The 12927-nt window shown below is 45.9% G+C and overlaps 2 protein-coding genes across 5 annotated transcripts; one reads left to right on the top strand and one right to left on the bottom strand.

Moving 5' to 3' along the window:
• The first annotated feature begins 3548 nt into the window (after positions 1 to 3548).
• On the top strand, positions 3549 to 9653 carry LOC136543427 (E3 ubiquitin-protein ligase DIS1). 4 transcript variants are annotated; one of them, XM_066535886.1, is made up of 5 exons: positions 3783 to 3894; positions 4224 to 4288; positions 4751 to 4977; positions 5324 to 5710; positions 6523 to 9653. In XM_066535886.1, exons 2-5 carry the CDS (start codon positions 4282 to 4284, stop codon positions 6841 to 6843), a joined length of 942 nt encoding a protein of 313 aa, XP_066391983.1. In that variant the 5' UTR covers positions 3783 to 3894; positions 4224 to 4281; the 3' UTR covers positions 6844 to 9653. The 4 variants fall into 4 exon arrangements, with proteins under 4 accessions (XP_066391979.1, XP_066391981.1, XP_066391983.1 ...); XM_066535882.1 differs by lacking the exon at positions 4224 to 4288 and having other exon boundaries at positions 3549 to 3894; XM_066535884.1 differs by lacking the exon at positions 4224 to 4288 and having other exon boundaries at positions 3551 to 3894; positions 4754 to 4977.
• A 137-nt stretch (positions 9654 to 9790) lies between these two features.
• On the bottom strand, positions 9791 to 11207 carry LOC136543453 (uncharacterized protein At5g39865-like). The gene has a single exon (XM_066535897.1). The coding sequence runs from the start codon at positions 11024 to 11026 to the stop codon at positions 10415 to 10417; it is 612 nt and encodes a 203-aa protein (XP_066391994.1). The 5' UTR covers positions 11027 to 11207; the 3' UTR covers positions 9791 to 10414.
• Positions 11208 to 12927: the final 1720 nt, after the last annotated feature.

Below are 12927 nucleotides of genomic sequence, written 5' to 3'. Positions count from 1 at the left end.
CGCTACTCTACTGGCGCGGCCAGAGCTCGCCGACGGTGAACTCGCCGGCAGTGACGTCTTCACCAGATGTTCTACTCGACTTTGCGCAGGACGACGGCGAGGCGCCGGTAGAGGCTACGGCAACTCGATCGAATGCTACGCCGAGCATCACCGAGCTACGGCGGACCTAGCTAGCGCCCTATCGTGGCTTGGGGTGGTCGGTGGCGATGTGGCCACGGTGACGGGGCTAGCGGTGGAGCTCCGGCGAGCTTATGCGCGTTGCTGTGGCTTACCAAGCACCGGCAGCGGGCACTGGTGGAGGCGGTGAGCTGCTGGGGTGACGGTGGTGCCGCTGTGGTGACGAATGGGCGGCTCAGCGAGGCTCGGCGCGGCTATGGCGACGGCGGAGGTGAGGAGGTGCTCGGCAGCTGCGGTGGTGCTCTGGCTAGCGAAGGAGGAGCCGGGAAAGGAAAATGGAGCGCGGGATGGAGCGGGCGAGCACAGGCGACTTAAACGCGCTCTCTGGCCAGGCTCTGCCATGCTGGGCAGGGCACCGGCGACGCGTGGCCAACCTCGTGTCCACGCGGCGGCCAAGGTTTGAACCGGTCGGCCACTGAAGCTCTCCATTCAGTTCATTCAGTTAAGCAAAGCCGAGCCTGACGACGAGTTTTTTGTTCGAATTATCTCTCGATGCAAAGCAAACCAGTGAATGATCCCAAAACAAAATTTGTAGCCCTAAGTGCCCTCTACAATTCTTATTCAAAGATCATGCTCTAATTCTCAACCAATAACGAGTAATGTCATCACCAAGTTGGGTTTGTCAGGCTGTCAGTCGAACAAAGACTTAGAAAATTTCTTAAGTGTTGAAATGTTGATTTTGCTGATTTTTGTGATCTCAATTCAAGCATGTTAGGAGCTAAATCAGTCAATGACCCAAAAATAAAAGTTGTTCCTTATGTCAAATACTACAACTTTGCTTTAGTGATCTCCTCTATGCAAGGTCTCTAACACCTAGTTCAAATTTGGTCAAACATGTCACTTTTAAATGATGATACACTTCAAACCATGGCTTAATGACCTAATTACCCCTAACCATGAATATCAAAGTTGTTCATAATGATACTCTAAACATGTTTAAGCAATTTGCAAGGTCATTCAATCATTTCATGTAGTGGTCACCCATAGAGCTAGTTAGTGTAATCACATGAAAGCTTAAGTGTTGGTTCATGAAATGTGACCATGAACAAAGTCCTATTTGCTAGCCTAGGTGTTGCTATATGTTAGTGTGACTCACATCCACCAAGTACCTGTGTCCACTCATGATCATATGCATAGACACATGGAGACATGAAATAACGAGAAAAATTGCATATGTTTAAGAAACATGCGATAACAAGCAAACGTTGCAGATGTTTCAATCCAATGTTTCAATTGTAAATGCTTGTTTATGAATGCTTGATGATCATGCTCATGTTATGCAAGTCAAGTTATGCAAGGCTAACACCCGAGGTGTTACATCCGTCTCGCCTGACCCCTCGGCCGCGTCGACACTTGAGTTGGCACTCCGTGTCGCCCGACCCCTCGGCCACGGCCGACACTTGGGTTGGCGCCCGACACTTAGGTTGGTGCTCCATCTCTCCCAACCCCTTAGTCATGCTCGACACTTGGGTTGGCGCTCTGTCTCACCCGACACTTGGGTTGGCGCTCCGTCTCACCTGACCCCTCGGCCACGTCCGAAACTTGGGTTGGCGCCCGACACTTGGGTTGGCGGTTCGTCTCACCCGACCCCTCGGCCGCGCTCGACACTTGGGTTGATGCTCCATCTCACTCGACCCCTCAACCACGCCCGACACTTGTTTGGCGCTCCGTCTCGCCCAACCCCTCGACCGCGCACGACACTTCAGGTTTACGCTGCATCTCGTCCGACGACAACCCACGATCTTACACCCACCGGGTGCGCTCGTGAAATGAGTGTAAACAACCCCTTCACGACTTCACAGAAGTCCTAAAAGGGCTCGGGGGCTCCTGTCGGGTTCATAAATCTGGCGTCCCTAATGGACCCGTTTCTCTGCAAAAACTCGGCCTAGCAGACGGCGTAGCGATAACGCGTGCCTTCCGGACCGGCCCAGATACATAATGATAGGCCGGGAGAACGATCCAGTCCCCGACCGGAAGGCCTGACCAAGGTGGGGGACACGGTCCGACTTCAACCTCCTTTTCTGACCGAGGATACGCTGGACCTCTGCTGGCGGCTCTTCCCCGACTGACACGGCCGGGGCCGACTGGAAACGATCGACCAGAGACGCCCGCTCGATGAGGGCCCAGGGATCATGCAGAGCAGATAAGGTAAGACGCTCAAGTCAAACCGTAATACCGAGGATCGTACCCTGTCATACCCTGCGCACCTGCAGGACAATGCCACCAGACCATGCCAGATAGGCACTATGCAACCTTCCAGGCGTGTCAGAAACACAAACAATATTGTAGGCGACATCGTTTGCCATATCAGGCGAACACGGTAGAGCGGAGCCTACCACATGTATCTGGACATAAACAGTATTGTGGGCGCCGATGACTGTTTCGTACCCGACAGCGTGGGCAACAAGACTAGGTAGCACACGTATATATTCTCTCTTTCTCTGACTTGTAAAGCCATCCCCTTCGACTATAAAAGAGGATGAGCTCTCTCCTAAAAAGCTCTCTCTGGCTCTCTGGCTCTCCTAAAAAAAGAGAAGCTAGACGATTCAAGCACTCGAGGACCTAAGAACTCGAATAGCGCAATAGCTCTAGAACTCTAAAGCTACACAGAGCATACGCTCCAATACTTAGCGCATGTTAGAACCCACATCACTCTCGGCCCTTCGGTTCAGAGTCTGACCGGGCCTTTAACACCCCCTTCTTATTCCTATTTATTTGTAACCCCACAGCAAACTTCGAGCATCTGAGCTTAGGAATAAAGTCACCGACCGACTGAAACTCGATGTAGGGCACGTTGTCCGACCGAGTATAAATCATGTGTCATTAAGTGCCAGGCCACATCCGATCACAACGTATGATAAAATTATAAATATTTACTTATTGGTCATTTTTCGCACTGACAATATTATTTTCTAGCCGGAGCAACAGCTGCCAAGCTCGACGCTACATGATGCCAGTGTAGGGGTGTCAGGGTCTTTTAGCTTGCGTGGTGGTCTTTGTGACTATTTCTACAATGACAACTAATACGGGACAGAGGGAGTAGATGTATACACAACATATGCCTACAAATATTTAAATGAGTGAGTGAATGAATGAGCCATTGTTTAGTTTCACCCCAACTTTCAAAAAGTTGCTACAGTACCTGTCACATCGAATATTTGCGGCCCGTGCATGGAGCATTAAATGTAGACGAAAAGAAAAACTAATTGCACAGTTTAGTGGAAAATTGCGAGACGAACATTTTGAGCCTAATTAGTCTATATTTGAACACTATTTGCCAAATAAAAACGAATGTGCTACAGTAACTCAAAATTCAAATTTCCGGAAATAAAAAAGGGCTGAATGGAAGGGTGAGTCCCGAGGGCCGGAGGATCCAAACAAACGGCGCACGGAACGAAAAAGCTTCACGACTCTCACGAGACAAAACAAAACATACGATCAGACCGCAGATGCAGACGCAGAGCAAGAAACACATACATACGACCAGAGCAAGAAAACAAAACATACGACCAGACCGCAGACGCAGAGGGGACAGCCGGGGTCAGTCATTCCCAGGGAGAGGCATTCATTCGAAATCCCTCGCGTCGCCCTCCTCGGCTCCTCTTCACCTCGCCGCCTGCTCGCCAGACGCGCCAGCCGTCGGCGCCGCAGCCCGCACCGGGCAAGATCAGGGCGGCCGAGCCTGCCCATTTCGCCCCCCTGCTCCGCTCCGCCGAGGTAAAGCCCTGCTCCAAGTCTTTGCCGCTTCATTTTCCGTGGGGAGTTTTTCACGGTTTTCTTTTCTGGGTGAAAGATTGGGGTTTCTTCGGGAGCGAGGGAGGGTGTGGGGAGAGGTTCTAGGATTTCCCGAAGCGATTCTGCTCGATCGATTCAAATGCGGGCAAGCGGACGGTAGCGCAGGGGTTTGAGTGCGTGCTTTCTGGTTGGTTGCCAGGGTTTGAGCAGGGGGTTTTTGGTTAGTTTCTCGATCTGATGCGATTTCGTGACTCGTTGATGCGCTTCTTTCTTGGTAAATCTCGTTAGCCTTGCTTGTTTAACCCATGTAGGGTTCTTGACATTTTGTTTACTTCGCTAAAGGCACGGAAACTAAAAGTGCAGAAACGAATGAAAAGTAAGTTCAGCGCAGACAACATATCCTCGCTATCAATGTGTACAAAATTTTCTCCTTGTGAAAGACATGCTAATGAAAGCTTGATATAAGCCTGCCTGAAAACTTTGAACAAGTCCATGAGATAGCTACTTGAAAACTTTGAACAAGTCCACGAGACTTGAGAGATATTTGTTGCGTAAGTAGGATGACCTGTCTGGTCAAACACTTGAAAGCATCACCTGAGGCCCTAGAGACATCTATTTCAAAATCTTGTAACAGTATCCAATTATATCGCTAGACTGTGCTGGAACTGTAAGATTGTGCTTATACTCAAGAGATGGTAAGGAAGTGATTTTGTGTTAACATTAACACTATCAGTATTCAGTAGTTGCACATACTACTGCTTTTATTTACTGAGTATATCACTCCCGTCCTCTTTAAATCACATAGTAGAAATGAAAACATTCGTCCTTTTTTTCATAGCAGGACCATATAATTCCAAGACCCTGATGATGGCCACAACTGCTTATATTGATGATTCCTGTTCGGAGGTTATTGATCCCCCAAAGACTGAGGTACTGGATGTTGCTGAACTCCCTGGTGACCATACTCAGCACTCACCCAAACCGAATGTGGTGGTGTCTAGCAGTGTGCGTGAACTTCTGGAATGTCCAGTCTGCTTGAGTGCCATGTATCCTCCTATTCATCAGGTGCACATTCATACTTGTCCATCACATGTTTATATCTATTCTCGTATTAATTATTAAATTAACCTGTTCAAATGTAGTCACTTGGATGAAAATTATGAGTTACTGGTTTAAGAGTTTCTTTCAGTATCATGAACTGCTATCACAATTTTAGTCTGACCTTTAATCTATAGCATTTAGAAACCTGAACTTTAACCTACAGTGTTTAGAAACCCTAACTTCTAGTCTTTTTTTTTTCTTTTTGGTTAGCATGGTGCAAAATAGTAACATGTTCTGCTTTTATATCTTTTATATTCAACTATGAGAATCTTATTTCATATGATAGTAATGCCATCTTTTGTCTATGCAGTGCTCTAATGGTCATACCTTGTGTTCCGGATGCAAACCAAGGGTTCATAATCGTTGCCCAACCTGTAGGCATGAACTTGGTAACATAAGGTGCCTTGCTCTCGAGAAGGTGGCTGCATCTCTTGAAGTTCCATGCAAGTACCAGAGCTTTGGGTGCTCAGGCATTTATCCTTACTACAGCAAGCTGAAGCATGAGTCACAGTGCCAATTTAGGCCTTATAGTTGTCCATATGCTGGATCTGAATGCACAGTTGCTGGTGACATTCCATATTTGGTAAATCACTTGAAAGATGACCACAAAGTTGACATGCACAATGGCTGTACCTTCAACCATCGCTATGTAAAGCCAAACCCTCATGAAGTTGAGAATGCCACCTGGATGCTTACGGTACTTCACACATCATCAATATGTTGCTTAAACATTTCTGTGGTTTTTTTTTACTGTGGTTTGTTTCTGCAATGATAGAAGTCCATGTCTTAGAAACTTTTGTATACTTGTCAAACATTGATGTAGTGCGTGTTTATCGACTTCCATCTATTTGTAGCGCATATACAATGAAGATGCTGACCATGGTACACGCTTGTTGGTCCAAAAATAAAAAAATATAGGTGCTGATCATAATACACACTTAAAAACTCAATTAGAGGGAGATACGTCCACCCTAACATTTTAGTTGTTTTTTACAGTTTGCTTCTGCAAAGATAGAAGTTCATTTTTGTATCATGTCTCAGAAACTTTTGCATATTTGTCAAATATTGACATAGTGTGTGTTTATAGTTTTTGCCACACATATACAATGAAAATGCCGACCATGGTACACACTTGTTGGACCGAATTAGGTGCTGATCATGATACACACTTAAAACACGACTAGAGGGGGAGATGTCCACCCTCATTTTTAATAGGTAGAAGGTGAGAATAGAACCTGGTTGACTGGGTGACATACACCCTCGCTATCCAATTCATCTCAGGGGGATTCTCGCTTATTCAACTGATTTTTTTTTCTTATACAAACATACTGCATATACGTATCCATCTTCATCCCTTTTCAATGAAAACGTCATACTGTTATAAGGTGCGAGTGCATTACATTTCAGATTGCTTCCTGATTTGCTACCTTTTCTCACTGTTTTAAGTGCAATAAAGAAACACTGCTATTACAAAATCACTTCATGATCTGCTATAATTATCTCGTGCAGGTTTTCAGCTGCTTTGGCCAGTACTTCTGCTTACACTTTGAAGCCTTTCAGTTGGGCATGTCACCTGTCTACATCGCCTTCCTGAGGTTCATGGGAGATGACGCAGAAGCAAAGAACTACAGCTACAGCCTGGAGGTTGGGGGCACTGGGCGCAAGATGATCTGGCAAGGGGTGCCTCGGAGCATCAGAGACAGTCACCGGAAGGTCCGGGATAGCTACGACGGGCTCATCATCCAGAGGAACATGGCCCTGTTCTTCTCGGGCGGTGACAGGAAGGAGCTCAAGCTGCGCGTCACTGGGAGAATCTGGAAGGAACAATAAGATGATGATCAGCTAATTGATCTCTTCCGCTCCGCTGCTGCCGTGAACTCATGAATCACACTGCAAAGAGCTTTTTGCCATGCGTAGGAATCGACAGCTTGTGATTCATTCCTTTTTCAGCTTCTTCTAGCTTGCTATTGCCTCTTGACTCCTGCAAGGTAGGTGCTGGTGGATGTGGATCATGTAGAGGTTGGTAGTTGCTACTGATGCAGAGTTCGTAGAGATTTCCTCTATTTTATTTGAACTGTCTAGGAGTCGCCATTCTGTGGTATAGGAGAATCTAATGGCAAATCATAAGATTGAACTGGTTTATGCATGAGAATTAAGTATGGTGAAAATGCTACAAAGAATCCTTCTGGAGTTTGACGGCGGTGTCGCAGCACTCATCGTTGTGGTGGTCTGGTGGATGTGGCCTCCCTGTCGCCGCTTTCCTTTGTCGCCGCCACGGATCTGCATTCGATCGGAGTTTGTTGTCCATGCCAGTACGCCACCAGTACGCCACCGTTGACTAGCCGGACAGATGATACGTGGGCAGAGGTGTTGCGGAGAGGCAGAGGGGCGTGGGCGACGGAGCATGAAATGGAGAGGTACGGGTGATTCTAGAATGAGATATTCAGATATATCAAAACCTACTATTTGGAGATTGCAATATTCCGATTGAGAAGACAATTCTAACACCCCCCTAAATTTTACTATGAGAATGAGGTAGAATAAGATCCAGACAGGATATAAGTATTTAGATGTCATTCTCATTTTTCTCAGCAGATTTAAACACCTCTGTGGACATATTTGGATACTATGAGCTAATTGCCAGCTAGCGAATTTTAGCTCAAATTAGCTCTAGTGTATTTAAATAGGAGAGCTAATTTTTTAGCCCAATTTTTTTACTAGTTAACCAACTAGCTAGTCAAGCACAATTAATTTAGGCTAAAATTAGCCTAACTAGTAACTAGGTGATGAAGCACCATTAGAACAGCTCGTGGACTTCATTGTCAGTGCTCAATCAGGAGTATCCTCTTGAGGACTGGAAAATGGCGATGCTACAAATCAGGCAAAGACTGAATTACTGTATGGTGTGATGGAAAAAAAAAAACTTACCTTGCTTCAGATGGGCTTTACCGAGGAAGATGTATCATCAGCTATTGACAATTTTGACCAGAGAGCAACTGTTCAGGAGCTAGCTGACTCAATTTTGGCAAGGCGAATAGCCAATGGCACTGAGCAGAAAGAGGTAAAAATTGAATCTCATTTTCTAGGCGAGGCATAAACTGATTATTCTTCATACCAGCCCTCACACTCTGCTGTAAGCTATTATGACGATGACAGCAACAATACACGGGTTAAAAGGGCTAAGCATATAGATGACACTGGGGCCTTCAGTAGTCAACCTGGCAAGCCATGGTCTATGGGGCACTGTGCAGAGACAAGAGATATGCCTGTTAAGGTAGAACTTGAGGCAATGACACCAGGCCACCGTGCAAATATACAAGGTGACCTTGCTAAACCCCCATTTTTCTTGTATGGAAATGTGGTAGAGATCCCAAAAGACACATGGCATCAACTCAAACAGTTCTTATACAATGTGGAGCCTGAGTTTGTGAACAGTCAGTCCTTCTCCACTCTAACTCGAAAGGAAGGTTACATTCACAACCTTCCAGTGGAGAAAAGATGTGTCCTGGTTCCAAAATCTCCAATAACTATTGAAGAATCACTTCCATTCACCAGACAGTGGTGGCCCTCATGGGATACAAGAAAACATATCAGTGTTGTTACTACAGAGGTTGCAGGGATTGAGCAGACATGTGAAAGATTGGGGAGCATGGTTAGAGAGTCAAGAGGAGTGTTTTCACAAACAAGACAAATGCAGATTATACACCAGTGCAGGGTTTCAAACCTTATTTGGGTTGGTGGGGACAAATTAGGCCCTTTGGAGCCTCGTCAAGTGGAAAGGATACTAGGCTACCCACATAACCACACAAATCTGTTTGAATTAAACCAACCTGATAGATTCGCTACCATAAAATATGCATTTCGGACTAATACATTGTCATATTTTTTATCAGTCCTGAAAGGCATGTCCAGATGGAATAAGAGTGCTATCCATCTATAGTGGCATTGGAGGTGCAGAATTAACGCTTCATCGGGTAGGCATTCCTTTGAAATGTGTAATATCTATTGAGGAATCTGAGGTGAATAGGAAAATTCTAAGAAGGTGGTGCCGTGGTGGTTGAAAACTGAACAAACTGGAGTGCTAAGGCAGCATGCGGGAATCTGGAAGCTCAAAATACATGTGATTGAAGACTTTGAAAGAGTTTGGTGGTTTTGATCTGATTATCGGTGGGAATTATACATCTTGCAAAGGTGGTACTACAGTAAATACGACAATGGGCATGGATTTCAACCGCTTCTAGTATACCCGTGTTGCTAAAAGAGTAAGGACTGCAGTTGGACTCAGTTGATGAGTCCATCTTTGATGAGGATCGCACATCTTCATAAAACTAGCCTGTAGGAGGATGTAGAATCATCTGATCCGTAAATGTAGGATGCTACAAGTAAACTTTGACAAGAGGATGGTACAAGTAAACTTGACAAGTCTTGGGACTTGATTATTGCAAGTAATTGACTTGTCCTTAAAATAAAACACTAGGGTCCTCCAAGACAAAAGCGTAGCATTTGAAGATTCTGCGGTTACAGATGAGCTAATAAGCTCCATGTGTTCTCGAATATATAAGATACTGAACTACAAGATCATCATTCATTTATCATGTGAAGAAGATAATGTGTTCCAACTAAGCTATGAGTAAGAGAAGTGCAAAATCATACGCACATTGTTTACAAGAAAAAAGGTACACACATGTTTCAGAGCACAACAAATGCTTACCGTCTAACAGATACTACCTAGGAGCCCAGCAAACATCTTTAAAAAAAGGCAAAATAGGGGGAGATATGAAACAAACCATGCGTAGCACACAGTCTCCATTGCTTATATTGATGAAACCCACTCTGGTTATGAATGTACAATATACATTTTTTTTATGCAAACACAAATATACATGAGAAGCCATATTGTGAGGGCCAGAAGCCATATTGTCCTTCCCAAAATGCTAAGAGCATATCCAATCTCAAACTTGTACCCGATCACAAGATTTACAACATACAACAGGCCAAAGAATCAAGGAAGGCTCCATCTTTTCTTGCCTCTATGTAGTACAACCTCTAAATCTCTAACCCTTTGGCTTTGGGCCTTCTTCCATGACATGAAGAAGGTTTATCAATACACATTTGTATACATGAAGTACTATGAGATGGCACCTTAACCGCCAGGCACTATGGATAGTACTCCAGATGTGACAACTTCAGGGCCAAGAGCCCATTCGCTATCCTTTCAAAACACTGATGGCATACCCAATACCCCATTCTCCAACTGTATGCACAATATACAGGAGCAGCCCAAGAACACATGGAAGGCTCCTTCCCTCTCTCCACTACCTCTAATCAAGCAATCCTTAGGTTCTTGCATATACTACTATTAACAATTTAACATGAAAAAGTTTATATGCCAAACAAGCTATCAAGAACAGCAATTGGGGCAGCGTACCAAGCCATTCTCGTTGCACTCTATGCAGCGGCGGGCACGCCCCTCTTCCTCCACGAAGACCTTGCGCGAGCCGTCGCAGGCGGGGCAGGGCGCGAACCGGAACCCGCCGCAGGCACCGCAGACGAAGGCCGGGTCCTGCCCGGGAACGCCCTCGAGGATGCGGAGGAGCTCGCCGGACTCGTGCAGCCTGCGGACCTCGTCGGCGCCGCCGACGAGCACGCCCCCGACCAGGAGCTGCGGGAGCGAGAACCCGCGGCCCCGGGCGGCGAGGACACCCTGGAGCTCCCGCCGGAGCGCGGCGTCCATGGAGACGTCGCGCTCGTCCACGGCGACGCGGAGCCCCCGCAGCGCGGCGCGCACCGCGCAGCAGTCCGCGAACGTGCGGCGCACGCCGCGGAGCGACGTCGTGTAGAGGACAACCGACTGCGGGCGCTGCGGCGGGGTGGGCGCCGGCGCCGGCGGAGGAGGCGGCAGGTGGCGCCCCTGGTACGGGTGGTGGTGATGGTAGGTCAGCGATCGGGACAGGTGACGGGGCTTCTTGTTCTTGGGGCACGCACCCGGTGCACCGCCGCTGACGTCGTCCATCTCCCCGACCGCCGCCTCCTCCGCCTGGGAGTCGGCCCGTGAAGGGTGTTGTTTAGGGTTCGGAGCTCCGGCGAGAGGAAGGGGGGAGACGAGGTGTGGCGATTGGGGAAGGAGAGGAAGGCGGGTTTGGTACTTGGGTGACGAACTGACGATGGCGATGAAGCTTTCTGCTAACGATATTTTTGCCAGCTTCTGAAAACCTTGCATATTATGGTCCATTAAGTGCCCGTTTAGTTCCCAAAAATTTTCAAGATTTTTCATCACATCGAATCTTTGAACGCATATATGAAGCATTAAATATAGATAAAAAATAAAACTAATTACACAGTTTAGACGAAATTCACGAGACGAATCTTTTAAGCCTAATTAAGGCATGATTAGATACTAATTACCAAATAACAACGAAAGTACTACAGTACTATTTCTCAAAAAATTTCGCGAACTAAACGAGACCTAAATAAGCTCGCTTTAATAATGTTCGAATAAGAAATGAATTGGCTTTCTCTTGTTTGCTTCAATTAAATTTGTATGACATCACTATCCATGGACCATGGTCGGTCAATCTTTACTTAGAGGAACGCTGGAGGAATTTATGAGAGAAAAATACTGTTCCGGATGAAAAAAGAAGTGGATCAAGCCAGTTTTAAGGGCACGCGAACAACGGCTTGATCCGTTTCTTTTTTCATCCGGAACAGTATTTTTCTCTCACAAATTTCTCCAGCATTCCTCCAAACTATCCAAATTCCTCCAGAATTCCTCCAAACAAACATGCCCATCTCTAGAAATGTTCGTCCAATGCTTGTTTGTACTCCAATAATGCTATTGATTTTGTTCCTTTTACACTCTTTTTTAAATTTTGATTTATCAAGAAATCAAGCAATTTGTGATGTCGTATGTTCGAAGTAACTGAAATTAATAACATTCCTTGTCTATTCATTGCACTTGCACACCCTATACCAATAAAATAAGAAAAGAATAAATACTATGAATTGAATTTGGCACGAAGTTCATAAGTTCCGTTGAAGTACACACGAGGCCTACGTATTTTAGTGTCTTTTGAACTTTGAGAGATTTTTTTTTGAAGGAAAAAACTGTGGGGAGATCCCGCAGCACTTCATTTTATAAATTTAAGGGTGAAACATTACAAACTTACAACATGAGCTAACTGTAAGCATCTAGCCAAAAACAAAAGATTGAACCTAGATCATCCTAAAAAAGAAGCCAAACATTGGTTTTTGAAATTTACAAACCAAATGTTGACGTGGACTCACCATTGTTGAACACTCTATCATTTCTTATCTTCCATATCTCCCACGCAGCTATCATCACTACCCCCATGAAAAAAGGAATGTTTTGTTGTTGCCTGGCGTGCGCTATTCTGAGTATAGGCTGAGACCTGTGTTCCACTGCATCCCTATCTTCTCTCAATATATAGGGGTATGGCCCCCGGTATCCACAAGACAAGACATGGGCCGCACTATTAGAGGTGGCTCAGCCCACAAGATCAAGACGTGCACGGCGCTGTTCGTGCATGCACCGCAAGCTATTGTATAATACCAAATAGGATACTTTCTTTGTAACCATACCCCTCCAGAGTATATAAGGAGAGGCAGGGGTCTCCTAGTGGACAGATCGATACATCTTAATGCAATATATCATAATACAGGATGTATACTGGCGGTCGAACATGTCTAAATCTTGTGCCTTGGTGCTTGTATTACCATCTCGCTCCTGATCTCGCTCACCTCTACAACAAATTTACCATCGTGGGATATCCCTCGGTGGACTGTCGAGCATCTTTTGTCGACAGTTGGCGCGCCAGGTAGGGGATTACGTGTTGTTTCCTTATCGAACAAGATGACTTTTTCCCCAGGCTCTTCATCCCTCCCGTAGCCCGGTCA

Source organism: Miscanthus floridulus, chromosome 1, assembly GCF_019320115.1.
Source record: "Miscanthus floridulus cultivar M001 chromosome 1, ASM1932011v1, whole genome shotgun sequence".
NCBI classification, from domain to species: Eukaryota; Viridiplantae; Streptophyta; class Magnoliopsida; order Poales; family Poaceae; genus Miscanthus; species Miscanthus floridulus.
The sequence above is the reverse complement of the archived record's forward strand: the minus strand, read 5'-3'. Positions and strand labels throughout refer to the sequence as shown.